Genomic DNA, 27864 nt, shown 5'->3' with positions numbered 1-27864 from the left:
GAATACTTTTGTAGGGAGAACATTATCAATTTTGAGAAGAAATTCTAACTTGTAACTTTAATCTCAATTTCATGCAATTCTTTCTTTTAAGAAATTAGAGTGAGCAAACCTTACAGCAAAAACAGCCTCATTACATTCAGCCAAAAGAGACTTGTTGCATACAGCCAGAAAAGGTTGCTCTTGGTTGGTCTCTTAGAATTCTCAGTACAATGAGTACAGGAAATTAAAAAAAAAAAAATTTTTTTTTCCACATTGTACCTAACTGAAAATACTCTGCCCCTGAAATATGTCACTTAAATTTTCTGTCTGGCTTTTATAATCACAGCTATTTCCCAGTGCCCTTGTTGCTAGGAGAGTTTGTCAGGTGAGGTGTCTCAGTGCAGACTGTCTCACTTACCCCATGTTTTGAGTTGGCTGGAGAAGCAGCTGTGTGGAAAATGCCTCTTGATTGCGTAGGAACAGTGGCAAGGATGTCAGGCTACCCTGGAATGATTTTTTTTTTCATCTTAATGTTTTATTGTAGGAAATTTCAAGTATACTCAAAAGTAGAGAGAAAAGTATAATGGATCCCCCTGAATCCAACACTCAGCTTCAATAATTATCAACATTCTGCCAGTTTTCCTTTTCACCTGTGAACTTATGGCATGGCTAACCCATAATTCTGGTCCGCCTACATGTAACTACAGCTTGTAGCATTACTTCCTTGGGAAAATGCATCCTGAATTCCTGCTCAGTACCGGAGGACCATCCTTTGTGGTTTTGTTCCAGGTGTCATCTAGGAAGGAGGAGAGAGGCGTGGGCATTATGAGTCTGAGGTTTCTCAAATCACGTTTTTTGTTTTTTTTTTTTAGAAGAGTAAGACATTAACCGTGAAAAAATGTCAATGCTAGATACTTTTTCACATCCAAATTTTATGTGTCGTGTAAAGGAAGATACAAAACCCATCGAAGATTGTTCTTACTGTACAATAATTAGCCTTTAAGAATTAGCTTTTCGCCATTCCCCCAAAGACAAGAGATTATAGGCAAGATAGCCCCCGCGTATGAGCATGCTGGCTTCTTGGTGCCCCAGCGGCTCTTGTGAACTCTGTTTCATTCTGTCTCTCCATTCAGTAGTCTCCAAAATAGGTTGCTGAAGACACAATCCAAGAAGAAAATATTGCAGTTTCTATTTGCATATGTATTTTTATTCTTTATCTGTAAGAAAGTAAATAAGCTTTGCTGATATTTAACGTGCTACTGCTGCTAAGTTACTTCAGTTGTGTCCGACTCTGTGCGACCCCATAGGCGGCAGCCCACCAGGCTCCCCTTTCCCTGGGATTCTCCAGGCAAGAACACTAGAGTGGGTTGCCATTTCCTTCTCCAATGCATGAAAGTGAAAAGTGAAAGTGAAGTCAGTCAGTCATGTCCGACTCTTAGCAACCCCACGGACTGCAGCCCACCAGGTTCCTCCATCCATGGGATTTTCCAGGCAAGAGTACTGGAGTGGGGTGCCGTTCCCTTCTCCAGGGAAGGTGCTAGAAGGGTGATAAAAAGCTTGATTTCATCTCTGTGAGAACTGGAGTCTGGAGATATTATCAACAGAGAAGAGGACAAGACATAGAAATGACCAGTGCCAGCACCTTCTCTCACAGTCCCTTCCCAGGCAAGCCTCAAGAACAGACAGAAGTAGATAGGGTGTTCCTCACCCAAAAACGTTCCTTTCCTAAGTTACTGAGGGTGAATCGCTTCCCTCAACCTGGGCTTCTCTTGTTCCGCCTGAAAATTCAGAAATCTAGAGCCTGCCCATTTGTTGACCTTTGGTCAGTATCCTTGGAAATTATCAAGAAGACTGTTTGAAATATGGATTTACATCCATTATCATTAACAGTGAGCCTCACCCTATAAAGTATATATATTGAGCCTTGATGTGTCAGCTGAAGATAGTAAAAAGCTGTTAGAAAGTAATAACTAAGTTAGTGAAAAGGCTAATTATTAAATATTTCATTTTTTGCTCTTTATTACTGTTTTTAATTTTTATAAAAGCTGTATTTTATAAAAGCTGTATTAGAACATGTATGTATTGATAGTTTACAAGTAAATGTATATATTGTGAGTATTCTCAAAAAAATTTAACTGATAGGATGTGTGAGCTAAAGCTGATTTACTAATTTATTTGCTTGCTAATCTGTTTTATAATTTCAACACTTGTTAATATGATTTAATGTTTACTGTGTATTGACATAAATCAGACCTTGATTATTTCATTGGTTCATCTGATATTCAGTGTTATTTTTCTAATGTACATGATTGTTATTTCCTACCTGAATCACTGTCTGCCAATGCAGATACCTGAATTTGCAAGCTGCCCCAAAAGACAGGAAAAACTAGGATGACAGCCATTCTCCCAGGCTGAGACTGTGGCTTTAACCCTGACTCCAGTGCGTCTGGTGACACTGCCGTGAAGGTGACCTTGAAGCCAGCAGTCAGAGGATGTGGATAGTATTGATGCTGGTGCTTTCCTCCCTTAATGGACTTTTAATTTTTTTTAAGATAGTGTCTTGAAGCAGCATTTATTTTGAATGTTTTTTGGCTTGAGCCTGTCATTCATAGTGTGAGTTCTGTGTCCGTAGTAGGTCTATGTGTCTTTCGTGGGTAAAATCAGATTAGCATCTAAAGTTTAGCAGACTGTTCCTGCCATATTCTCTAAGTCCATGATCTGTGATATTATGTTTTAACTGATGACTCTGGTTCTAAACCATTAATACATCAAAAAGGGTTGGAGCCTGGCAAAGTGAAAACCCTGCTTATGTTTTAGTCTGGGGGACAAAAGAAAAATAACCACATTTTTGTGTGCTTCGGAGATGATTTCAGAGGCAGGGACCTCCGGTCCTGGCTCTGTTCTTATGTTTAGGGTTTGCTCCTTCTCTGAAAGACCAGATGAAGGAATGATGCAGGGGCAGGCAGCCTTGTGGCCAGCACAGCTGTGTGACAGCGGGATGTTGGCCCAGGCACTTCACACACTGAAGACAGAAATCCCCATTGCTTCTTCAGGCCAAAGGGCTGTCGCGTTTCTCTGGTCAGCTCAACGTCAAGCTGACGAAGAGAGCACTGGCCTTGACCTCCTGATCGGCACTGTAACTGAAAGTGAGCACAGTAGTAGTTCTTCCAGAGTTTATTATTTTGCAAAAGGTTAATTGTAGCTTTTAATCTTCTCAAGTATTAAATGAACCCCTTTATAGATTGTGGTTTGTACTTTCAGCCACTCACGGCTTCTAAATGCAGCAGAGAATTGAAGAGAAACCCCTGACCTTTTACAGCTGGGATCACAGGACCAGACTGTGGGCCACACAGCTGCAGACCGGCTGACTGTAGTCATTGTCCCCCTCAGCGGCCGGCCCTGTGTCTCCATGCTGACAGTTCCAGCGTCAGAAAGAAATAAGGCTTGTCTAAGACTCTCTAGTGTGGGTTGGGAGTGTCTCTGAGTTCTTTGCATGCATGCATGCTAAGTCGCTTCAGTCATGTCCGACTCTGTGTGACCCCACAGACAGCAGCCCACCAGGCTCCGCTGTCCACAGGATTCTCTAGGCAAGAACACTGGAGTGGGTTGCCATTTCCTTCTCCAGTGAGAAGTTCTTTAGTTGAGCTGTTGAAATGGAATGAGTTAGTAACTGTATCTGTTTCCCTTTATTCCCACCCCCGTGTCCCATAACAAAACAAAGTTGGAGAAAGATCTTACTTGGTAAGCAATTCAGGGTTCAGAACTTTAGAACAGCTGAGTAGCAGACAGTTGGTCACTATATGGGGAACAAGATGAAGGCCCTGGAACTGCTGTGCTGCTCACAAGATTGGATTTTTGGCAGCTTTGGTCTGGAAATTCTATGTATAGCTTCATCCAGGGAGTAGGTCAGGCCCCAGGAAAAAGTTAGCTGATTGCTGGTATCAGAAGGCAGTCACAGGACTTCTGGTGGTGCAGTGGTTAAGACTCCATACTTCCATTACAGGGGGTGCAGGTTCAATCCCTGGTTGGGGAACTAAGATCCCACACGCCACATGGTGAGGCCAAAAAATTAAAAAAAGAAAAAAATCTTGTATTTTGGGACTTCTCTGATGGTCCAGTGGTTAAGACTCTGAGCTTCCACTATAAGGGGGTGTAGGTTTAATCCCTGGTCAGGGAACTAAGATCCTACATGCCACTCGATGCAGCCACACACACAAAAGAAGCAGTCAGAGTTTGTCCTGGGTAATTGCTCTCTGCATGGGCAGCCTGGATTCAAGTTAGTAGGAGTGCATTCAGGGGCAGAACAGGGAGCTTGGAGAGCGGTAGTGCCTGGCCACCTGTTGACCTGAGCCTCCCAATGGCCAGTCTGCATCCTGGGTGCCTGACAATGTGGATCAAGCAGCAGCTCTTGTGATTCTCTCAGGGTTTCCTATCAAAGCTTGTGATGTTCCAGAGAGCCCTCCATGGGAGTGGGGACATCTAGGCTCCAGTCACAACACTGCTTTCTCTGATAAGTATTAGAAAGTGTTCGTTGCTCAGTCGTGTCCGACTCTTTGCAACCCCATGGACTGTAGCCCTTCAGGCTCCTCTGTCCATGGAATTCTCCACACAAGAGTACTGGAGTGGGTTGTCATTCCCTTCTCCAAGGGATCTTCCCAACCCAGGGATCAAACCCAGGTCTTCTGCGGTGCAGGCAGAATCTTTACCATAAGAGCCACCAGGGAAGTGGCTAATTCAGTTTCCAGGCTGGAAAGCATTAACAGTGTTCACTCTTTGGTATCTTTCTGAGTTGCTTCTTCTCTTATTCTGTGCTCTTTGATGCAATTATGGTTTGATTCTCCTCTTTGGGAACAGTGACCAAGTCTTCTACTTCAAAGTAAACCCTGCAGCCCCTGCGCTTAGTAGGATCTCAGCTCATTCCTTTGCTTCTCTCCACCTAAGCAGCCACAACTGTGCCTACAGGCTGTGATGGGCACGCCAACCTGTCCTGCTTACTTGTGCTTTACAGATTTTATTCAGTACTCATAGCCACCCTCTGAATTAGGCTGCATTTATGTAGTCAGTCAACAAACGTTTGTTAACAACTGTGGTTGTCTTGTGGCGTCTTCAGTTAAGTAAACCAGGCAGTTAGTGAATGAAGGATAAAGGTAACAAAGAACAGGGTTTAGGAAATCCAGGAAGCTCCCTGGGAAATGTGATATCTTTTCCGTGACCCAGGGGTTGGGCAGATGTTAGCCAGGCTGAAGGTGGTGTTGTGCCATGGAGATGGGGTAGGAGCCCAGACCTCAAAGGCAGACAGACTTGGTTTAAGTCCCAGATCTGCGGCTCCACAGACCACTTTAAAAAAAAACAACAAAAAACCCCACTGTCTAAGCAAATCACTTAACCTGCCTCACCACTTTCCTTACCTACAAATTCTGAGGGAATTGGCAGAAGGAGATAATTCATGGGAAGGCCAGGATCATAATGTGAACTGAAATGCAAGCTTTTATAACGAATACTAATATTAGCCTTTTAAACATCATATGCATATGATTTGTTCCTTTTCTACATGCAGACTGAACGTCAGTAAAGTACTGTTGGGACTTGGCTGGTGATCCATTGGCTCAGACTCCAAGCTCCTAATGCAGGGGGCCTGAGTTCAATTCCTGGTCGGGGAACTAGATCCCACATACCCAACTCTAGATTTCCAATGCTACAACTATGACCTGGCACAGCTAAATAAATAAATATTTAAAAAATAAATATATATTTTTTAAAAAAATTAAGTACTGTTAGTGTGGAGAAAGTCATTCTGGCATGAGCCTAGTGGGAGGTGGGGACAAGGGAGGCATGAAGCTGGGGAGACATGCCAGACCCTTTTATAGGTGAGAAGCCGAGGGTCTGAGGTTAAGTGTCCTGCAGCCAGGCAGTCCGTGGTCGAGCCAGGATCAGAACCTAACTGTGTCACGCTCTTAGTGGTTCTGCTGATGGATGTGAGTTGCTTTCCATGCCTGTGTTTGGACCAGCGGCTTTCATGTCATCAAGTAAAGTCAAGGACCCAGACTCACTGAAGCTAACAAACGAGTGTTCGCAGCAGATGTGCAGTTCAAATCCTGATTTGTGGGTTGTATTTATTCGGTTTTGGCAGCTGTGGACCTTAACCTCCGATATATTTTTAATACAAAGAAGAGAATGGTAGTGCCGGAAGGAGGAAATATGAAGATAAAAGAGGAGGAGAAACCACAGGTGCCTTTGTACTTGGAGCACAGCCTCGGGTGATTGTGAAAGGATGGGGGTTGGGAGAAGGAGGGTCAAGCCCGCCCCAGTCCTAACTGGAAGGGGAATTGGCAGCCCCTCCGCTTTGGGTAAGCGTCTCCTGGACTCTCTCCATGGGCCTCCGCCTGCATCTCCCTGCCATCCCTTCTAGTGGGGCGGGCAGGGTCCTGTGGTTTTGGGGACTTGAAACTGCCCCACATTCCTCAGAATCAGCCTGTTCCAGTGTTCCTGCAGCTTGGCGGGTGGCGGAGGGTGGTCTGTCCCTGTCAGAGCCATCAGCAAAGGACAGCCACATCTCCCCTCAGAGCTGTGGCCACATGGGCGGACACAGGCAGTGGCCCAGGGGAACTCTGTAGAGGGCTCAAGTGGTGGCTCAAGCGGCTGCATCGCGAGCCTGGCTTTGTGGCTAAAACCAGTCCCTGAAGCACCTGGAAACAAACGGTTGTTCTCGTTAACCAAATATAAGAACTCGGCAAGGAACAAAAACTGAGCAGCTGTTTGTTAGGGTAGTGCAGAGTGATGGTTCTTCGCCTGAGCAAGCCTATGAGCATGCCTATGTCTTGTCTTTTCTACTAAAAATCAAAGGAATAAGCTAAAAATGTTGTGTAAGTTTGTTCACAAGTTGAGTATCTTTTAATGCGCTTATAGAACTTCATGAGCTTTTAAACAGTTTTAGCCTGTTAGCTAGATTACTTTTGTTCTTATTCCTGAGCTTTAAGTATTTGATGTTAGCTTTTTAAAGGGGTTTTGAGTTTCTAAAATAGCATGGTTCATCTGGAGATGACTTAGAGTATCTTCTCATTTAATAATAACACACAGCATAAACCTGCATGGATGGAAGTATCTGTAAGAGGAGGGTTTTGACCATTCTGGTTGAGCCCAGCACCTAGGTTTAAAAAGCTGGAACCCCAGAATTGGGCCTGGCTGTCTAATAGAGTGGCCCCCAGCCATGTGTGGCCACTGACACTGAACTGTAGCTCTTCTGAACCGAGATGTTCTCGAAGTGTAAAACACACACTGGATTTTGAAGACTTAGTACAAAACAAAGACTGTTTAGTACCGTATTTACTACAGAGTTCTCTTAGTACAAACAAAAGCCTTTTTTAATAATTTTTAATATTTATTACATGTTGAAATGATCATTTGGGGGCTTCCATGATGATCCAGTGGCTAAGACTCCACACTCCCAATGCCAGGAGCCCCAGTTCGATCCCTGGTTAGGGATTTCACATGATGCAAGGAAGATACCATGTGACGAAACTGAGACCAAATAAATAAATATTTTAAAAGGAAATGATAATTGGTTATGTTAGGTTAATAAAATACATTGTTAAAATTAATTTCCCCTGCTTTTTTCTCTTTGGTGTGTCTACTAGCCACTTTAAAATTACATGTTTCCATTGCTAAGAGTCGGACACGACTGAGCGACTTCACTTTCACTTTTCATTTTCTTGCATTGGAGAGGGAAGTGGCAACCCACTCCAGTGTTCTTGCCTGGAGAATCCCAGGGACGGTGAAGCCTAGGGGGCTGCCGTCTATGGGGTCACACAGAGTCGGACACGACTGAAGTGACTTAGCATAGCATAGCATAGCATGATGCACATTTATGGCTCATGTTGTATTTCCATTAGATAGTGCTTCCCTGGATAATTCCACATTTTCTGACTTAGGAAAGAAGAAATGAAAGCAATTGGAGAGAAAGTGAACGTCGCTCAGTTGTGTCCAACCCTTTGCAACACCATGGACTGTATAGTCCATGGAATTCTCTAGGCCAGAATACTGGAGTGGGTAGCTTTTATCTTCTCCAGGGGATCTTCCCAACCCAGCGATCGAACCCAGGTCTCCCGCATTACAGGTAGATTCTTTACCAGCTGAGCCACCGGGGAAGCCCAATTGGAGAGAAACAATCAAATCTTTTATTCTTAAATTTCTCTTACTCATAAATAACCTGTCTAGTCTTAGGAGTTTCAAAAAGGGAAAATTCTTTACACTCTTTCTCAGAGACTGTCCTATATTTGAGATAACTTCACAATATAATGCTTGTCTTTTTTCCTTTCATACTTTTGGTCTGGTAACTGGATGGTAACTATAAGGCTGGGAATTTTATTAAAAATTTCAGAACCATGTTCATGCTGTTGGCTTTTTTATATGTCTAGTATAATCTTACATGACTGGAAACTAATAAAAAGCCTTTTATATGGCGATGTGTGTGTTAGTCACTCAGTTGTGTCTGAGTCTCTGTGACCCTGTGGACTCCTCTGTCCATAGGATTCTCAAGGCAAGAATACTGGAGTGGATTGCCATTTCCTTCTCTGTTTATATGGAGATATTATTGCAAAAATGTTTGTCATATCAAATTATGATGATCAGGGACTTCCCTGCAGTCCAGTGGTTAAGACTCGCCTTCCAGTGCAGGGGGTGCGGGTTTGATCCCTGGTCCGGGAGCTTAGATTCCTCATGCCTCATGGCCAAAAAAAACAAAACTTAAAACAGAAGCAATATTGTAATGAATTCAGTACTTAAGAAAAAGCAATCCCAGGTGGGGACCATGTGCCCAAATGGCTCCTAAATGACACCGATAGCAAGTTGCCATTTCAGTTTCATAGTCCTTCCTTGACCATTAGACCTTCTTCAGCACCAGTCCATCCTTCCCTCCTTCCATGGATTCTTCTTGGTTTTAGTAACATTGCAAATAAACATAACCTGGTCTTGAGCATGGCTCTGAAGCAGCCCAGAAAAATCAGATCTGCTTCAACTTTTCTATTAATCTAGTTGCCTTTAGGAATTTAAGTGTAGTAAACCTGTTATATGTAAGAAAGTATTTTCTACAACCAAATTGGATAAAAAAGAAAACTGTGGGTCATATGTTAGGATATCTTTAGTGAAGAAGGTTTGTGTTTAAAAAGACAAATAAATACATTTATAGAAAACTCTGCCCAACAATAGCAAAAAGCATATTTTTTATAGTGTCCATGAACCAGTCCCCAGATAGAAAATATTCTGGGCCATAAAACAAACGTTAACAAGCTTAAAAGAACTGAAATTACACAAAGCACATTCTCTGATTCTAATGGAAATAAACTAGAAATCAATAACAGAAATATATCTGAGAAATTCCCAGATATTTGGAAATTAACAACACACTTGTGATTAGCTATGGGTCCAAAGATAGTCACAAGGGAAAGTAGAAAATATTTTTAACTGAATGAAATTGAAAATATAGCAAATCAAGAATTAGAGCTGACAGTGCTTAGAGAGAAGTTAATAGTATTAAATGATTATATTAGAAAGGAAGAAATATTATCTGTATCAGGACTGAAAGAGAGAGCATCACTTCAGGCTCTATAGTAATTAAAAGAATAACAGAGAAATACTACAAACAACATTATGCCCAGAAGCTGGATAACTTAATGAAATAGACAGATTTCCTTATAAAGTATCAAAGCTCACTCAAGAAGAAATAGATAACCTGTATAGTCCAACAGTAACTAAAGAAATTGAATTCATATTTAAAACCTTTCTATAAAGAAAACTTAAGACCTACATGGCTTCCATAGCAAATTTACCAAACCTTTAAGGAAGAAATGTTATTTCTATACAAACTCTTCCAGAAAATAGAAGGAACACTTCTCAACTCATTTTATGAGGCTGCTGCTGCTAAGTCGCTTCAGTCGTGTCCGACTCTGTGTGACCCCATAGACAGCAGCCCACCAGGCTCCCCCGTCCCTGGGATTCCCCAGGCAAGAACACTGGAGTGGGTTGCCATTTCCTTCTCCAGTGCATGAAAGTGAAAAGTGAAAGCGAAGTCGCTCAGTCGTGTCCGACTCCTAGCGACCCCATGGACTAGATAATACCAAAAGATACTGCAAAAAAAAAGAAAAACCTTCCCTCATGCACTGGGACAAATGAACAAAGCACCAGCAAACCGAATTCAACAATGTATAAATAGCGTAATAGTTGTGTTGTGCGGGTAAACTGGCTCCCCAGCTGGTGGGGGAAGCCCTCTGTATGGATTTCCATGGTGTAAATCTCCCACCATAACCAATTGGCAAGTTACCAACATAAGGTCCCTGAACGTGGAGTTGGACAAAGATGTGTGGAATCAGCTCTCGTGAGCTGGTATAATCCAACTTCAGCACATCATGATCCATACATAATTTTCCCAAGAATGCAAGCTGTTCAACATTCAAAAATCAGTGAATGGACTGAAGAAAAAGACAAACTGTGAACCAAAAGTTGCATTTAGTTCTGTCCTAAGCAAAATAAGCCCACCCAAGCTGATGCTCTGACCGTCCACTGCACTTCAGACCTTCCAGTGCTGCTGTTTCGCCTGCCCCCTTTTTTTGCATCATTGCTTTGATCATTGCCCTTTCTTTTCAAACACCTAGATTACACCCTCTTCCCATGGCCACTGCTTGCTCATCCAACATTTTTTAGATAGATGCAATGACTCTTTGGGAGGATGGAGAAATATTTCTAGCTCATTCGAAAGATCTGAAGTATATAAATCTATATAATTGGCTCTTAAATTTCATACACACACACCCAATGACAAAGAAGTGTATTTGTCTGTTTTTATTTCCAATCACGTGCTCAGGATACTCTTTGTGAGGACTTTTTTTAATGGTTACTCTAGTGGGATCGTGGAATGGTGAAATGAGGACCGATTCCTCTCTACTGTTTTGGGAGTACCTTTGGGTCAAGAATCTTGTTCTTTTAAAAATCTGTGTATCAACTCCTGACACAGTGCTTGGCATGTAGATTCAGTGAATGTTTTGATGAATGGATGAAAGAATAAAACAGAATTTTGAGAATCCCTCACTTGCCAAGGATCTCAATTCAAGATTTTAGTGTGAGACTCAAATACTCACCATGGAAATGGCTATTTCTTGAATGGCAACCCCAGCTCCAGTGTAGTGATCTTCAGCATTTTTCTGCTTATTTCAAAGACATTTATGAAATGAGGAGAGTGGGAACATAGTAATTAAAATTCCCTAAAGGACTTCATTTAAAGAGATCTGGGGCACCCATATCATCTGAAAAAGTACTGTGGGGCTGGCAGTGTTAAATGATGAATACTGACTACAGCTAAAACCAGCTTTAGACAATTTTATAATGGTGTAATGGTGTTGTGTATTGCCTGTACAGTTCAATATGTTTGCTCTTGGGACTTCTTTGGTCGTCCAGTGGTTAAGAATCTGCCTTCCATTGCAGGGGATGTGGGTTTGATCCCTGGTCAGGGAACTAAGATCCCACATGCCCCGAGACAGCTAAACCCTTGCACTGTTGACTACTGAGCCCTTACTCTAGAGCCCATGCTGCGCAACACAAGAAGCCCAAGCACCGCAGTGAAGACCCAGCACAGCCCCTATACACACACACACACACACACACACACACACACACACATATGTGTGTATATATGTTTGCTCTTTGTATTCATATGGGAATTTTTAAACATACTAATGGGTAGGGGGAACCTGGAACACAACTTCAAAAGTTACTATATATCTTTGAATTTTGGTGTATTGTTGATCATATCTGATTTATTTAATGCCTCTTTCTTTTTTTGAAATGGCATATGTATAAGTGCAATTTATTTATTTATTTTTATATTTTATTTATTTATTTTTGGTTGCACTGTGTCTCCGTTGCTGCATGCAGGCTTTCTTTAACTGTGGCGAGTAGGGGCTTCTCTTGTTGCGGAGCACAGGCTCTAGAGTGAGAGCTTCAGTTGTTGTGGTGCACGGGCTTAGTTCTGCTAGGCATGTGGAATCTTCCCAGACCAGGAATCGAACCTGCATCCCCTACATTGGCAGGCGGATTCTTATCCACTGCGCCACCAGGAAAGTTCTATTTAATACCTAACTCTTGATCATCTGCTTTACTATGTGATTTCACTGAGATATAATTGGAGAATGGTACTGTAACATGAGTTAATATCATCTGTGAAATCTCAAAGATTGTTTTCAGGCGGGCTGAGAAATGGATGTGTCGGGTTAATTAAGAAGAACAGATTGTGTGGGATCACTCGTCCCCAGAGGAGGTCAGGGCGAGAGACTTACATTTACATCAAAACAACATTTAAGTTTCCTGATTTGCTTATCAGCTTCAAAAAAAGCCTTTAATTATTTAAGAAAATGGACATTATCTTTTCCAGCCTGAATCCAGGTTTTTAGTTATCAGAAACATATCAGAATACTCCTCAGCACTGATTATCCTTCAAGGTAAGCAGCTTGTCTCAACAGTCTCTTGTTAAATAAGTTAGTACTTCCATCATTGTCAAGTTTGGCTTCGGTGTCCTGAATACTGAAGTGGCCATCGTTTTCATACTGAGTCAGATGTCTGTTTATTCTCATTTTATTAATGGAAAATTTTCTCCATCAGGGATGGATGAATGAGATTTACAACTATGATCCAGAAACTTACCATGCGACTTTGACACATTCAGTCTTTGTTCGACTTGAGGGTGGGACCTTGAGACTTTCAAAGCCCAATAAAAATATATCCAGAAGGGCAAGCTACAATGAAACAAAACCAGAGGTCACCTACATCAGCCAGAAAATCTACGACCTCTCGGACAGCAAGGTGAGCCTGTCTAGTTTTGGAAGCTTAGATGAATGAAAAGCATTTGGAATCTTGGATGCTTTACTGTATGTTTTTCCCTTAAAAAGGTTGTGTGTGTTTTTAAAGTATTAGTCTAACTTAGAGCAGTACCTGTCAGACGTTAATGTGCATATGAATTACCCGAGTGTCTTTTAAATTGCAGAATCTGATTCAGCAATTATGAGGGGGCCCTGAGAGTCTGCGTTTTTGTGACTCCCAGGTCATATCTATGCTGCTAATCCACCGACCACACTTTGAGAAGCAAGGCATCATACACCCTTCTGACTTTGAGAGTTAATTTTTTTGGTCAAACAAAAAGTCACACGTTACAGTGCTGGCTAATAGACTAATGGAGGCCCTATAAATTGGAAATTATGGATATATATGCAAAATAACCACATTTTGTTAAAAGTATGACATACTTCTGTTCTTGAGAAATGTAAATTATTTGTTATTCCAAAAAGCTGTAGGTTTTCTGTTCTTCTTAAAACTCTCATGCATGATCTTTGAGTTTCCCAAAAATTGCAGAAGTTTTTAAAAGTTTTTTTTTTTTTTTTAATAAATTCATTCTTGAGGTTGATTAACTGGAGCTTCCTGTCAAGATCTAGTTTGATAAATTCTTCTTTTTCCCCTCCTCAGCTTAAGTTTGGCCTAGGGTCATTAAATTCAGTTCATGCTACTGCTACTGCTAAGTCACTTCAGTCGTGTCCGACTCTGTGCGACCCCGTAGATGGCAGCCCACCAGGCTCCCCCGTCCCTGGGGTTCTCCAGGCAAGAACACTGGAGTGGGTTGCCATTTCCTTCTCCAATGCATGAAAGTGAAAAGTGAAAGTGAAGTCGCTCAGTCGTATCCGACTCTTAGCGACCCCATGGACTGAAGCCTACCAGGCTCCTCCGTCCATGGGATTTTCCAAGCAAGAGTACTGGAGTGGGGTTCCATTGCCTTCTCCGAATTCAGTTCATATCCAGACTTAATTGATGATCATCCTCTAAATGGTTATTGTGCTACTGTTACCTGGAAATCATAGATATTTGTAACTGGCAGAAGTTCTTGAGCATCTCCTTCCTGGACTTACTTTGAAGAAAAAGTCATTTCTATAAATTTTAGTTTCAAAGGTTCACATGCCACAACTAAAGATCCCATGTGCTGTAACTAAGACCTGGCAGTCAAATAAATAATAAATAAGTATTCTAAAAAATTACAGTTTCTCTAGTCGTGTTATGGACAGATGGTAACTCTTCTACGTTCATCATTGTAGTCAAAAGTGACGCTGACGTCTGCGCCTGTGCTCTCCACGGTAGTAGTGCTCATCATAGCCAGTTCTTAATTTAGCATGTAAATCATTTCCCTTTCTCCGTAGGTTTATCTGGTGCCTAAAAGTCTGGCTCGAAAAAGAATCTGGAATAAAAAGTACCCCATTTGTATTGAGCTTGGTCAACAAGATGACTTTATGTCTAAGGCCCAGACCGACAAAGAAACTTGTGAAGAGAAGCCACCAGCTGAGCGGGAGCTGGGAGGCGAGGACCCTAAGAAGCCACCCCACCCTCAGGAGGGAACGCGATCTGGCCATCGAGATCAGATACTCTATCTCTTTGGGAGAACTGGCCGAGAAAAAGAGGAGTGGTTTAGGAGATTTATTCTGGCATCTAAGCCGAAGTCAGAAACCAAGAAGCCATCTGGTGTCTCTGGAAGTAAAGCAGGTAATGACATGTGTGCTAAGTGCTTATGTATTTTTAAAGGGCCTGTGAGCGGATTGAGAGAGCCCCAGGTAGGAAGGAAGCCCACCCTGAACTGATGGACTGTCTGCCACCGAAGGTGTGTTCAGGGGTCATTTGCCTTCTAGGCTGCTCACTGCAGTACACTGAACCGAATCATTTAACCATCGATGGAAACATTTATAGTTTTTTTTTTTTTGTCTTTGCTGGTTCCTTAAGGAGTATATTTATTTTTACATATTGAGGTTCCTCCAAGAGAAGCAGCAGCAGGAGAACCCTAGTTATAATAAGAAGGCCGGTGAAAAGGCAGCTCATGCTCTCAAGCTCCCGGCCTTCAGCATGGCCTCCATGCCCAAGACCACCATCCAAGTGCCAGAATCCTTGGGCTCCTGACTCGCTGCATTTGCCTCAATCACCAGGCCCCTGTGCTCATTTCCTGTCCCTCTGTCCCATGTACTTTGCTTGGAACATCACTGACTCTCTCACTGTCCTCCAGACAGTGCCTGGAGGACACTGGCTTTGCTTTCTGCACCATCTTTGCTTTTTGCCTATGCAGTTCCCTCTACCTGGCATGCTCTTCCCCACCTGGGCCGGGAAAATTGCCCACTATTTCTTCAAGGGGCAGTCCAGAGGTCACTGCCTGTGGAGGTCAGTGCTGGGGGAAGCGACTCTCAGCTCTCTCGGGCAGAGGCACTCTCCCTATGCTCCCCAGTCGTGCTTCAGTTACAGTGCTTATTACAGAAAACTGTGCCCTTGCCTGAGTTCAAGGGCAGTTATTGTGTATGTCTTAATCTTTTTCTTAATGTGGAGTTGGCCCAGAGAAAGTGCTTGATTAAAAAAATGTGTTGAATGAATGAATGAATGAAAGATGGTGTATTTGTCCATCCACAGGCTTATGGCAGTTCCAATTAGCTTTCTGCCCCCTTTCCATGTGCCCCTGGGAGGTATGTCAGTCCTTCATTTGACCCTAAGAGGTTACCAGGAAGAAAGAAAGGTACCTACTAGATATTTATCATGGCTCCCATTACTCTGAATCATCTCGAAGAAAAATAAAAACTCTTCTAAAAAAATAATCTATCATTACAATGGAAGGTGTCTTTCAGGGTGAGAAATAGTCTTATATTTTTTAAACAGTGATTGATAGCATTTTAGCCGCTTTTCAGCTGAACCCAGTGGAGTACGCTTTGTGTTCCGTTTCCCTTGCTGTTACGCTCTTCGTCTGTGTTAACAGCCATCTCTTCTTTGCCTCAGGGGTTTTGCCCTCGCACAGCAGACACAGCAGCCCCTCGGGGCACCTGACCCACAGCCGCAGCAGCAGCAAAGGCAGCGTGGACGAGCTCGTGGCCCAGCCGAAGCAGAAGGAGCTAGTGGGTGGCGTGCGGCAAAAGATGCTTCTGGACTACAGCGTGTACATGGCCAGGTGTGTCCCCCAGGAAAACCGGAGCCCCCAGAGGAGCCCTGTGCAGAGCGCGGAGAGCAGCCCCACCGCAGGGAAAAAGGTAAAGCTGGCTGCCCTGGCCTGGCTGTTCTACGTGTAAACTCAGGTCTTCGTACTTTAGCCCTCTGAGCACCTCTTCTGTACCAGGCCCTGTTCCAGGCACTGGGGACACAGTGATGAACCAGACAGATGAGGGCCATGCTCTTAGGGAACTTGAACTCTAGTCTGGGAGACAGCAACAAACATCGGGTGCCGATAAGGATTACAATAAAGCCAAACAAGGGAGAATGGGAAGTAGCCAGAATGGCTACTTTAGATTGATGATCACAATGCTCTCAAGAGGAGGGCCTCTTTGAGGATGCGACACTTGGGCAGAGCCTTGGCCAGAGTGAGGAAGCGAGCCCTGTGATCTGTGTGGGGGCAGCGTTCCAGGTGTGGGAACCAGAAGGTTCAGAGGCCCCAAAGCAGGGATGTGGCTGCAATGTTCAGGGAACCGCCATGAGGTTGGCGTGGGTGACAGTGAGCGAGGGACAGAAGCAGGGCCTCCTCAGGTCAGCTCCTCATCAGTCAGATCATGGGAGGCCCTGGGAGGGTTTTGAGCTGGGCATAATGTTGATCTGATTTGAGTTTGAAAAAGATATGTGACTCTCATGGGGAAGGGGCAGAAGAGGAAGAGGGTGGATGGGAGGTGATGGTGGCAGCTGAGAGTGGGGCTGAGATTGAGGGGTCACAGCAGGGGTGAGACACAGCTGCCTTTGGGAGACTCTTGGAGGGAGCTGGCTAGGTTTTCGGGTGAATTCCATGCAGGATGGAGAGAACCAGAGCAGTCAGAGGTTACCCCTAGCGTTTGATCTGAGCAGCTGGGTGATCAGTAGGGAAATTCACAAAACCATTAGCAACACAGGTCTAATTCTTCAATAACCATTGTATTCTCAACTTCTCAGACTCCTCAGCTGTGTCCAGGGCTTTTGAAGGTTTACCATCAGCATTATTTGCACAGTATTAGTATAACAAGCTGGACATTGACTCGAGAGCATTTGTGATTAATATAAGCTGCCATCTGCCAGATTCTGCTAGATCCTTTAATAGAATTACTCTGATCCCTTGAACAGTCTTGCAAACCAGCTAGTACTGTCCATTTTGTAGGTGGAGAGACCCAACCTCACAGAAGTTAAGTAGGTTAATTTCACAGTTGCTAAGTGATGGAGCACTCAAAACCTGATCTGAGATTCCGAGGCCCTTTGGCTGCCAGGACTGCCATCTTGGTGGGTCCTCTCAGACTGTGCTCGACCAGGTTCTGAGGCACAGCCTCCACCTGTGGAGCAGGACGAAGCCATGTTCAGCTGCTAAAGTGTTTGACCTCTGATCAGATGACTGTGTTTCTGTTAACCGGAAGCATCTGGGCCTTCCTCTTCATGCCCTCAGCCTTTATTTCTTCTGTTGACCCTCTTCACTGTGGAAGAGACCCCAGAACCTTCCCCCAGCCTACTCTGTCAGGGCCAAAAAAGACCATATACCTTTGCTGGCCTCTGACCCATTGCCTGCACCTCTGACTTAATTTACCAGCTAGAGTGGGAAGTAGGCTTCCTGCTAAGCTAGGGTGGGATCATATATAACTGTTCTAGAAACGTCCTGTTTACCACTGACTCCCACTGCCCCACCCCGGTTCCCTTTCTCCCTGGGCAGTCAGCTGTCTTGACCCTCATCAGACTCAGGAGGATCAGGAGGAGAACTGTGTGATGTAAGAAAATGATCTACTAGGTAAATGCTTGCTTTTTAAAAAAGAGTTCTGTAATTTAACAGAGTTTTAGAGCATCGTTTCCTCAGCGTGTGTCCACATGTGCTCATCTCGTGTCATCTCTGGCTTTTGTGGGAGGCCCTGCTGGCACAGCCCGCCCCGGCCTAGTGCGGCTGTCGTTAGAGCATCGTTTCCTCAGCGTGTGTCCACATGTGCTCGTCTCGTGTCATCTCTGGCTTTTGTGGGAGGCCCTGCTGGCACAGCCCGCCCCCGGCCTAGTGCGGCTGTCGCTAACCTTTCTTCCAGGCACTTTAGCGCTACCCCTTTAGGCACCAGGATCTTTTTTCATCTTCTGCGCCTGATAAAAATCTCTAAAAACCACATGGCACTTCCTGGCCCCCTTAGGCAGAGCAGGCAGGGATGATTTCATCTTGCCTTGCTGATTTAAAGACTCAGTACAACACATGGAAATCCAGGCCTGTGGTCTGGCGAGGCCACCGAGTTCAGGCCTTTCACCCCGTCTGAGCCATCCCAGACCACAGGCTCTGCAGCGTTTTCTGTCAGTTGTCCGTTGGCTGGTGTTGACGTGTGTCCTTCTAATTGCCCTTCCCTGAGTGCTTATCCTCGTCTGCCACCCTTCCCCTTAATTTACTAATTCTAATCTGCCCGAGCTAGGAAACCACAGAGAACCAGAACTGTGTGAACAGAGATAGCTGTCTTTGGAAGAGGGGCTTTTGAAGAAAGTGCAGGAGCATTGGTGCTGGGCTTCCACCTCTACTTGGCCGGCCTGAAGCACATGTGGCTACATCCTGGCTCTCGGTGGTCTGAGAGTAGAGATGGTTGTGAATAAGGTATAGGTGTGTGTGTTAGTTATCTATTGCCGTGTAACAAACAGCCCCAAATGGGGGAGCTTAAAATAATAGCAATGATTTATTTTGCTCACAAATTTGTAATTTCACCAGGCCTAGCAGTAAAGCTTGCTTTCTGCTCCACGTAGTGTCAGGTGGGGAGGCTGGACCCGCGGCTGGAGGACCTGCTTCCAAGATGGCGCCCACACAGCTTGCGTGTGGATGCTGGGTGGTGGCTGGGAGTTCAGGCTGAGAGCCTTGGTTCTTCTCCTTGTGGCCTGGGCTTCCTTCATTGTGATGGCTGGGTTCTAAGCACAAGTGTCCCTAGAGAAAAAGACGGGTGGACACTGTACTGCCTGTTATGACAGTAAAAGTATGACTAATCTCGGAAGTAAAGTAATGTCACCTCCTTCCTGTGCTATTAGTCAAAGTAGTCAAAGAGCCCAGAGGGGCATCGATTCTACCTTTTGCTGAGGGAGCAGCAAATTCTTAGGAGAGCATTGCACCATTTTGGGGACATAAGATCTGCTACAGTATTTATTCCTGTACTCCTTTTGTTACTTTTCAGGCTTTTCTGTTCAGTGGAGATAGTTCTTTACTAGTTTTATTTCTCTTTAATTTTGCCATTTGAGCAAATCAGGACCTTCCCCCAACCCCATCTTTGATTTTCCTTTCTGTTCTTTGCCTGTGAAGTGTTAACATGGTTCCCAAAACCAAAGCTGTACAAAGCCATACTCAGAAAAGTGCCATCTCCCCCACCCTATTCATGCATGCCATCCTCCCCACCCCCACCCTCACCCCAATAGTGAACCAGTCTCCTTAGTCTCTGGCTCATCCTCTCTGGATTCATTTCCCCTCCTTTCTTACACAGAGGGTATCCACACTAAGGATACTCTTGCGCATGCTTTTCTCACTTACCAGTACACTCTGGAAATCACTCCACATCAGTTCTTAGGTATCTTCCCTTCCTCTTGTTTTTTTCTTAAAACAGCCATGAAGACTGACTTCATTGTGTTAATGTTCTGTAGTATATTGAGTCTCTTATAGGCTTATCGATGGTTTATAATATTTTGCAGTTACAAACAACACTGCAGTGAACAACTTTGTGGCTGTGTATTTTTGTCTTATTGGGGATATAGCTTCACGGGGAGATCTTAGCAGAATGTCAAAATGGAAACTCACATGTAGTTTTGTTACATATTGCCAAATTCCCCTCCATAAGGGTTGCACCAGTGTTCATTCCCCCTGGTCACAAGAATGCCTGTTTCCTCACAGTTTGATCAAGGGTGGACCTTTCGGATGTGGTCGTTTGTGCACATCCTTCCTGCCCGAGATGGCCAGGGTATTTCTTTGGTTCATGTTGCCTCTGCTGTCACGAGTCCAGGAAGGATTGAAGGGCCTCAGAGACTCAAGGGGACCTTGGACATCTCTTCAGGTTACACTGTCACTTTGTCAGTGTGGGCCACCACCCCCACGCTTACCCCAGGTCACATGTCCTTCCCCTTCTGTTCAGGGAGCTTGGGACACAGCTCCAACCTTTGCCCCGCCCCTTCCTCTGACAGGCCGTGTTCAAAGCCTTCCTCACCTGGAGGAGTCCAGGTCTAACGGCAGTGTCCACACACTTGGCCTCCTTTCTCACATGTTGCCCAGGGCTGAGCTGGGTCAGGAGGTGAGTGAGGCTGCAGGTGCTCAGGAGCCAAACCCATATTAACAACACCCAGTGATAATTAGTAAATATAGGCTGCTGCTGCTGCTGCTGCTAAGTCGCTGCCGCCATGTCCGACTCTGTGCGACCCCATAGACAGCAGCCCACCAGGCTCCCCCTAGACTTGGATTAAACAGTACTAAGCACTTTTGTTCGTTATTCTCACTCAATAATTAAAAGCAAGTTTGGGGGTTTCTGAAGGCATTTTGGAGCTCAAAACTTGAATTACAAAATACCACTGTTTTTGGAGGAAGGGCCTGATTCTCCAGATGGTTAGCAGTTAGCTGTCAGTCGCTGAGCCCTCACTTGCCCTCGTGATTCTGTGTTATCTCGTGAGCACAGGCTGTACCAGCCTCTGAAGTCTCCAAAGCCCTGTGATCTTGGCGCCATTTTCTCTCTTCTCAGGCAACTTACCCTCTAGAACAGTGAGACCACGAGGCTGGCTGAGGAGACCCAGAGCTTGACCATCTTGTTGAGGTGGTCGCCTTGGTTTGAGAAGATCTAAATTAAGAAAATGAGGAAGCTCTTAAGAAATGTCTAAAGGTGGGATAGTATTACCTGGAGTGGGCACCTCAGGAAGGGAGACCCCACTGGCAGCCTGTGGATTTGCTGAGGGGTGCGAGGCCAGGGATGCCGCTGGCTCTGTGGGCCCCAGAGCGGCCTGCCTGGGGAGGGGACGTCGGTGAGGCCGTGCTCTGGGAGTCCTCTAAGCGGGAGGCTCTGGTGTTCAGATCTCATCACACGCTGCCACGCTGCTTTTCTCTGGAAGGTGTTGTAGTCTGCCCCAGGACTGGAGAGTCCTGTCTTCATTATTATTAGTTCCACTATCTTGTTACCTAGAAACTGGATCATAAGGGACTACCTCCTGTTTGGTGTTATCAGGAGATAACTCTACAAAGCAAATAGGAATCAAACAGAAACCAGGAAATCTTAACAGGCAGAGTGGCTTCCCAAGGCTTCCTCTTTCCCTCCTCAGAATCTGCTTTTTAAACTTTTAAAAGTGGAATTGCAAAGTGCTTATCATACAATAAGTAAAAAATATAAAGCCATATATGCAATTTAAAAATAAACTTTAGAAAGCCTCCAGATAAGAGTGTCATGAAAATCCAGTGGGGGAAAGTGTAGTCTTTTCAGCAAATAGTGCTAAAGCAACTGGACATCCACATGCCAAAGAATGAGATCAGACTCCTCCCTCACACTGTATACAAAGGTTAACTCAAAATGGATCCTAGAAGAACAGAAACTGTGAAACTCTTAAAAGAAAACATAGGAGTAAATCTCTGATTTGGAGGTAGATAAAAACTTCTTAGATAAGATACCAAAAGTATGCACAACCAGAGAGAAAAAAAGATAAATTGGACTTCATCAAAATTAAAACATTTATGCTGCAAACATACCATCAAGAAAGGGAAAAAACAACCCAGAGTTCGCAAATCATATGTCTAAGAGCCTTGTACCTAGACTATATAACGCAGGGGTCCGAAGCCTCCAGGATCTAATGCCTGATGATCTGAGGCTGAGTTGATGTAGTGATAATAGAAACAAAGTGCGAAGTAAATGTAATGCATTTGAACCATTCTGAAACCATCCCCCCCACCAGCCTGGTCCGTGGAAGAATGGTCTTCTATGAAACCAGTCCCTGGTGCCAAAAAGATTGGGGATCACTGATATAAAGGACTCTTACAACTCAATTACAAAAACCTAATTAAGAAATAGAGGGTCTGGACAGATATTTCTCCAAAGAAGATATACAAATGACCAATAAGCATACAAAAGATATTCAAAGTCATTAGTCATCAGAGAAATGCAAATCAAAACCATAATGCAATGCTACTTCTAAACCACTAGGATGGCTAGAATGAAAAAGATAGTAGCAGTTAGTGAGAATGTGGAGAAACTGGATCCCTCGTACAGTGGGATTGTAAAATGACACAGCTGCTGCAGAAAGCAGTTTAATGGTTCTTCAGAATGTCTTCTATAGAGAATACATCATGTGAAATGCCGGGCTGGATGAAGCACAAGCTGGAATCGAGATTGCCGGCAGAAATATCAATAACCTCAGATATGTAGATGATACCACCCTTATGGCAGAAAGTGAAGAGGAGCTTAAAGAGCCTCTTGATGAAGGTGAAAGAGGAGAGTGAAAAGTTGGATTAAAATTCAACATTCAAAAAACTAAGATCATGGCATATGGTCCCATCATTTCATGGCAAATAGATGGAGAAACAATGGAAACAGTGACAGACTTTATTTTCTTGGGCTCCAAAATCACTGCAGATGGTGACTGCAGCCACAAAATTAAAAGACACTTGCTCCTTGGAAGAAAAGCGATGACAAACCTAAACAGAATTTTTAAAAACAGAGACATTACATTGCTGACATTATGTAAAGGTCCGTATAGTCAAAGCTATGATTTTTCCAGTAGTCATGTATGTATGTGAGAGTTTTACCATAACAAAGGCTGAGTGGCAGAGAATTGATGCTTTTGAACTATGGTGTTGGAGAAGACTCTTGAGAGTCCCTTGGACTGCAAGGAGATCAAACCAGTCAATCCTAAAGGAAATCAGTCTTGACTGTTCATTGGAAGGACTGATGCTGAAGCTGAAGCTCCAACACTTCAGCCACCTGATGCGAAGAGCTGACTCATTCGAAGGGACCCTGATACTGGGCAAGACTGAAGGCAGGAGAAGGGACAAGAGAGGACGAGATGGTTGGATGGCATCACCGACTCAATGGATATGAGTTTGAGCAAGCTCTGGGAGATGGTTGAAGGACAGGGAAGTCTGACATGCCACAGTCCCTGGGGTTGCAAAGACTGAGTGACTGAACAACAACAGGATGTTAAATAAACTTAAAAGTTAGTGGGGTCCAGCGGTTCCACTCCTATGTATATATCTAAGAGAAATGAAACTGTGTCCACACAAAAACTTGTGAACAACTATTCATAGCAGTGTTATTCACAGTAGCAAGAAGTGGAAAACCACTGAAGTATCCATCAATTGAAGAATGAATAAGTGTGATGTATGCACACAATAGAATATTATTCCACAATATGAAGAGATGATGGATGTACTGATACGTGCTACATCATGGGTGATCTTGAAAACATTATGCTTAGTCCAAGAAGTAGTCACAAAAGAACACATGTTGTATGATTCCATTTTTATGAAATGTCCAGAATAGGCACATTCCCTGCCATGGATTAGTGGTTGGTTGCCCCAGGCTGGTGGGGATGGAGTTGGGAGGAATGGGGAGTGACTGCTCGTGGATACAGGGTTTCTTTGGGGGTAATGAAGATATCCTAAAATTGACTGTGCTCATGGCTTCACCACTCTGACTATATCAAATACCACTGATTATGTTCTTTAAATGGGTGAACTGTATGGTATGTGGATTGTGCTGTGTCCTAAGTCAATTCAGTCATGTCTGACTCTTTGCAACCCCATGGACTATAGCCCGCCAGGCTCCTCTGTCCATAGGATTCTCCAGGCAAAAATACTGGAAGGGGTTGTCATACCCTTCTCCAGGGGATCTTCCCAACCCAGGGATTGAACCTGAGTCTCTTGAGTCTCCTGCATTGGCAGGTGAGTTCTTTACCAATAGTGCCTCCTGGATTATATCTCCATACATCTGTTTTTATAAAAGGATACAAAACCATGTTAGTTATATCTGTTTTTTTTAAGCAACGTATTCTTAAAAGTATATATACATTGAATACAGAACGAAAGAAGATACAGTTAAAATGTTTTAAATAATTAAATCTGGATAGTGGGATTATGGGTGTTTTCTATGGTACTTATGCTTGGTTTTGTAACTGGGGAAACAGCCCCCGTGGGAGGGTCTCCACTGTGCCTTCTCCTGGACCATGCAGCCCTTCGTGAAACCCTCATGACGCCAGATTGTGTGCGACCAAACCTTAGCAGCAAAGCCACTGAGCTCTTTTTGTCCCTAAAAAGCTAGGTTCATCTGGCTATTTATAATAGGAGACAAGTAAACCACACAAAGTAAATCTGTACTATTTTCTTTCTAAGGGTTAGTTTTTAATAAAATACCTCCCGAGAGCTAATCAGACAGTTCTAATGGCCTTGCTTCAGCTCCCGGCCATTGAGCTCTCCAAACTTTATTTTGGGAGCCATTTTTAGAAACATACCCTTTCTAAATATACATCTTTAGTTGAAATAGTGACATGAATATGCTTCTCACATTCCTCCCTGCAGCCAAATAGCAGCCTGAGGAAATATATGCACATTTATTGGTTAAGGTCTTACATGTTGATGACTTTCATTGAAAATGCATTCTTTCTAGCAGCCTGTTGAACCCAGATTTTGTTCATAAAGCTGCTCTGATGCATTGTCAGTATTCTGCTGCTCCTGGATTTTTCTTTGTTCCCCTCAAGTCTGTGGAGAGACCCTGAGTTAGAAAAAGGAACAGTTGAAAAGAAAAAACACAACCTGCTTGTCAGTAATTTCGGAAATTTGTTTCCACATCATATGCCTTTGGCTTGGACAAAAATTGTGAAATAGGCTTTGTTTCTTGCTATTTTTGTTAAACCCCGTTTCCTGTGAATAACTCGTGTGTAAGAGGTTAGTAAAGGGCCAGCCCTCCCACAGGAGAAGGGAAAGAGTGCCCTCTTCTCTCTGTACAGCCTACAGATCTGAGCGTGACATGCGCTGTCCTGCGTGGGCAGTGTCTTGGCTCTTCTTGGCTCCCTGGGGGAGGAGGGCATTGTCTTTGGGTGAGTGCTCACTCAGAAGTCTGCTTGGATAATCTGATGTGACTCAGAGACAGTGAGTAACCTCGGAAAAGCTAGACTGGATCCCCCTCGGTTGGGGCGCAGACGTTCAGGCAGAGAAAAAAAGCGATTCCAAAGCTACGTACAACTTGAGACATGACAGTGCTTGCTGGGCACAGACTCCCACTCTTCCATCCAGGACCTGGTGGCCGAGGTGCCCTGGTTGCTCTCGGAAGCCTGTACAGCGTGGGAAGGGCACAGCTGCTCACACGAGGCGGCTGGAGCTGTGTCTTCTGAAATGCAGGGACCCACATGTATTTATTTTTTAAACCAGAGTTTTTTTTTTTTTTTTTTTTTTTTTTTTAATGAAACTCACCAACATTCATAAGGGAGAACTTTGAAAATGTCCCAATTTGAAGGACTCCTTGAACATAGAATATCCCTGCTTATATGCAGTAACGTTACATTGAGAAATGCAAGTGAACACCAGGTCCCCAAAGCGAGAGACGGCACACGCTCTGATAGGAATAGAGGACAGGTGGGCGCTGGGTGGTCTGCCAGGCTCCACACACACTCAGTGACCGGTTCAACTGGGTCAGACCCTAAGGGCTCTGGACTTCAGAAGAGTCACACGTAGACACCTGCCAGAGACCTTTAGAACACTCGCATGCCACCACATCTCTTAAGTGTCAAATCCATGAACCCCAGGCCACGCACGCGTGTACTCTGCCACCAGCCTAGGGCACAGCTGTGTGGGGCTGCCCAGGACAGACGTGACTGGCGGGAGCCTGCATGCGTGGAGCACAGAGGCGTCTCTGTGTAGTGGCTGCAGGCAGCCGTGAGGACAGTCCAAATGCATTTGTTTCAGCCGTAGAGGGAAGAGGAGGGTGACAGCCCGCAGAGCCTGCATTTCTAGTCCTTTTGGCCTTTGCTTTCCAAGGCTAATTGATTCTGTGCAGCTGTCATCTCATTAGAGCCCTCGGCACAGGACACGGCTGTCACACGAGGGGCCAGTCACTCCCTCTTCCTCCCACAGGACAGAGCACTGGAGGACAGGGCGGGGGGGTGGGGGGCAGTGGGGCTGTGAGTCAGGCTGCGCTGATGAATTAGGGGCCTCAGGCAGGGCACTGATCGGTGCTGAGTCTGTTCTCCCTAGAATAGAAGTAAAAGTTCTGCCTTTCTGGGGTATTGTGAGATGCCAGTGAGGGAGCCTGAGGAGTCTTACCCTAGGGCCGGGTGTAGGGTCAGTGGATGCCACCAAGCATCACTTGCACTGTGACAGGGGCCGTGAGTGTCGTGGCCACTTCTCCCTCTGCTTGTCCCCACCCTGGCCCTCTCCCACCAAGAGTCCAGAGCTCAATACTCAGCCTTGGAAATCAGAGGCTAACAGGGTTTGCTCTTTCCCCACCTCCCATGTTGGGCTTCCCTGGTGGTTCAATCAGTAAAGAATCCACCTGCAATGCAGGAGACCTGGGTTCAGTCCCTCGGTCAGGAAGATCCCCTGGAGAAGGGAATAGCAACACACTCCAGTTATTCTTACCTGAAAAATTCCATGGACAGAGGAACCTGGAGGGTTACAGACTATGGGGCCGCAAGAGTCGGACACAACTTAGTGACTAAACCACCACCACCACCTCGCACGTTGGCCATGACAGGCGTTTCAGATGGATTGTATCCAGTAGAGGGTAGACCTGGGCTGAGATGGATGAGGACAGCTGTAGAAGTTTCGTAGAATTCCTCTCTCTAATCCAGGGCTGTGGGTCTCAACCTCACCTGCTCATTGCATCCATGAGAGAGCTTCTAAAAAATCCTCTTAGCCACTTATATTAGCATCTCCGGATATAGGATCCAGACACCAGTATTTCTAAGCAACCCATGCCCTTCGCCCAAGAGAATTGTGACCTCATAGGAGTCAGGCTAAATGTGAGAGTCCTGGGGCTGCCTGGGGAGACCAGCTTGACAATTAGACGTCCTGGGAATCTTAACTGGAAGAAAGATAGGCAAGCATTTGATCAGATGTGTCACTGAGTCAGAATGTTGGTACCAAGCTGATTTGGGGGCAGGGGAGGGGGGTGCAGTAGGGTGATATGGCTGAGATAATTGTATGAATGTTAGCTGGTTCACAGGAAGGCTGGTAGCAAAAGAAAATAGACAAAGAGGAGTTTTCATCGGTGATGGTGGATTTTGTTTCTCTTTTTCTTGTTCACTGACATAATGTGGGACTTTTAATTTATAGGGAAGAAATACGACTCATGTGGTTCCCCCATCTAAAGAGGGAGGAACCTTCAGTGACTTTTTAAAAATGAGCACCTGTCTTGTTCTCCAGTTGCTTTCTAGCTAATTTTGGGCCCTTTCCTTTTGCCAGTTGCCAGAGGTGCCACCCTCCGAGGAGGAGGAACAGGAAGCCTGGGTGAATGCCTTGCTTGGAAGAATGTTTTGGGACTTCTTAGGAGAGAAGTACTGGTCTGATCTGGTGTCTAAGAAAATCCAAATGAAACTCAGCAAAATAAAGGTATGGTTTTCCACACAAGAGCCTTCCAATTCATCACATCTTAATTTCTGGAAATTTTATACATTATGTCCTAACTGAAAAATAATGGAGTCGAAAACATAGAACAAATGGAGAGTAGTGAGTTCTTAGCAAATAACACATCTGGGCTGTGACCTTGACCATCTGACTAACTGCATCTGGGGATTTAGTGACTGTTGCTGTTTACTTTTTTTCTTCCATGGCCCTCATTGTTATCCACGTTAGGATTATCACGTCCAGGATTCGATATGGGACCACGTGAGCTTTTGTAGCTGTTTCGCTGTGTAGACTTCTGTTATCTTTAAGTTAGTAAT

The 27864-nt window shown here is 44.5% G+C and overlaps 1 protein-coding gene and 2 long non-coding RNA genes across 5 annotated transcripts in view; 1 reads left to right on the top strand and 2 right to left on the bottom strand.

Moving 5' to 3' along the window:
- TEX2 (testis expressed 2) overlaps positions 1–27864 on the top strand; it is a 114371-nt gene that overhangs the window by 57529 nt on the left and 28978 nt on the right. For all 3 annotated transcript variants that reach the window (XM_061392355.1, XM_061392356.1, XM_061392357.1), the window contains exons 3-6: positions 12625–12825; positions 14205–14544; positions 15811–16058; positions 27386–27532. In XM_061392355.1, coding sequence (XP_061248339.1) covers positions 12625–12825; positions 14205–14544; positions 15811–16058; positions 27386–27532 — 936 coding nt within the window. The remainder of the gene's footprint in view (positions 1–12624; positions 12826–14204; positions 14545–15810; positions 16059–27385; positions 27533–27864) is intronic.
- LOC133232655 (uncharacterized) lies at positions 18647–20687 on the bottom strand. The gene is made up of 2 exons (XR_009731416.1): positions 19502–20687; positions 18647–18907 (listed from the first exon to the last, which is right to left on the bottom strand). It is a non-coding gene; the product is annotated as an uncharacterized LOC133232655 (long non-coding RNA).
- On the bottom strand, positions 24310–26936 carry LOC133232658 (uncharacterized). Its single transcript, XR_009731419.1, has 3 exons — positions 26561–26936; positions 25167–25313; positions 24310–24685 (listed from the first exon to the last, which is right to left on the bottom strand). It is a non-coding gene; the product is annotated as an uncharacterized LOC133232658 (long non-coding RNA).

The sequence above is a fragment of the Bos javanicus genome, chromosome 19 (genome assembly GCF_032452875.1).
Source record: "Bos javanicus breed banteng chromosome 19, ARS-OSU_banteng_1.0, whole genome shotgun sequence".
Lineage (NCBI taxonomy): Eukaryota > Metazoa > Chordata > Mammalia > Artiodactyla > Bovidae > Bos > Bos javanicus.
This window is presented reverse-complemented; position numbering and strand designations above follow the sequence as displayed.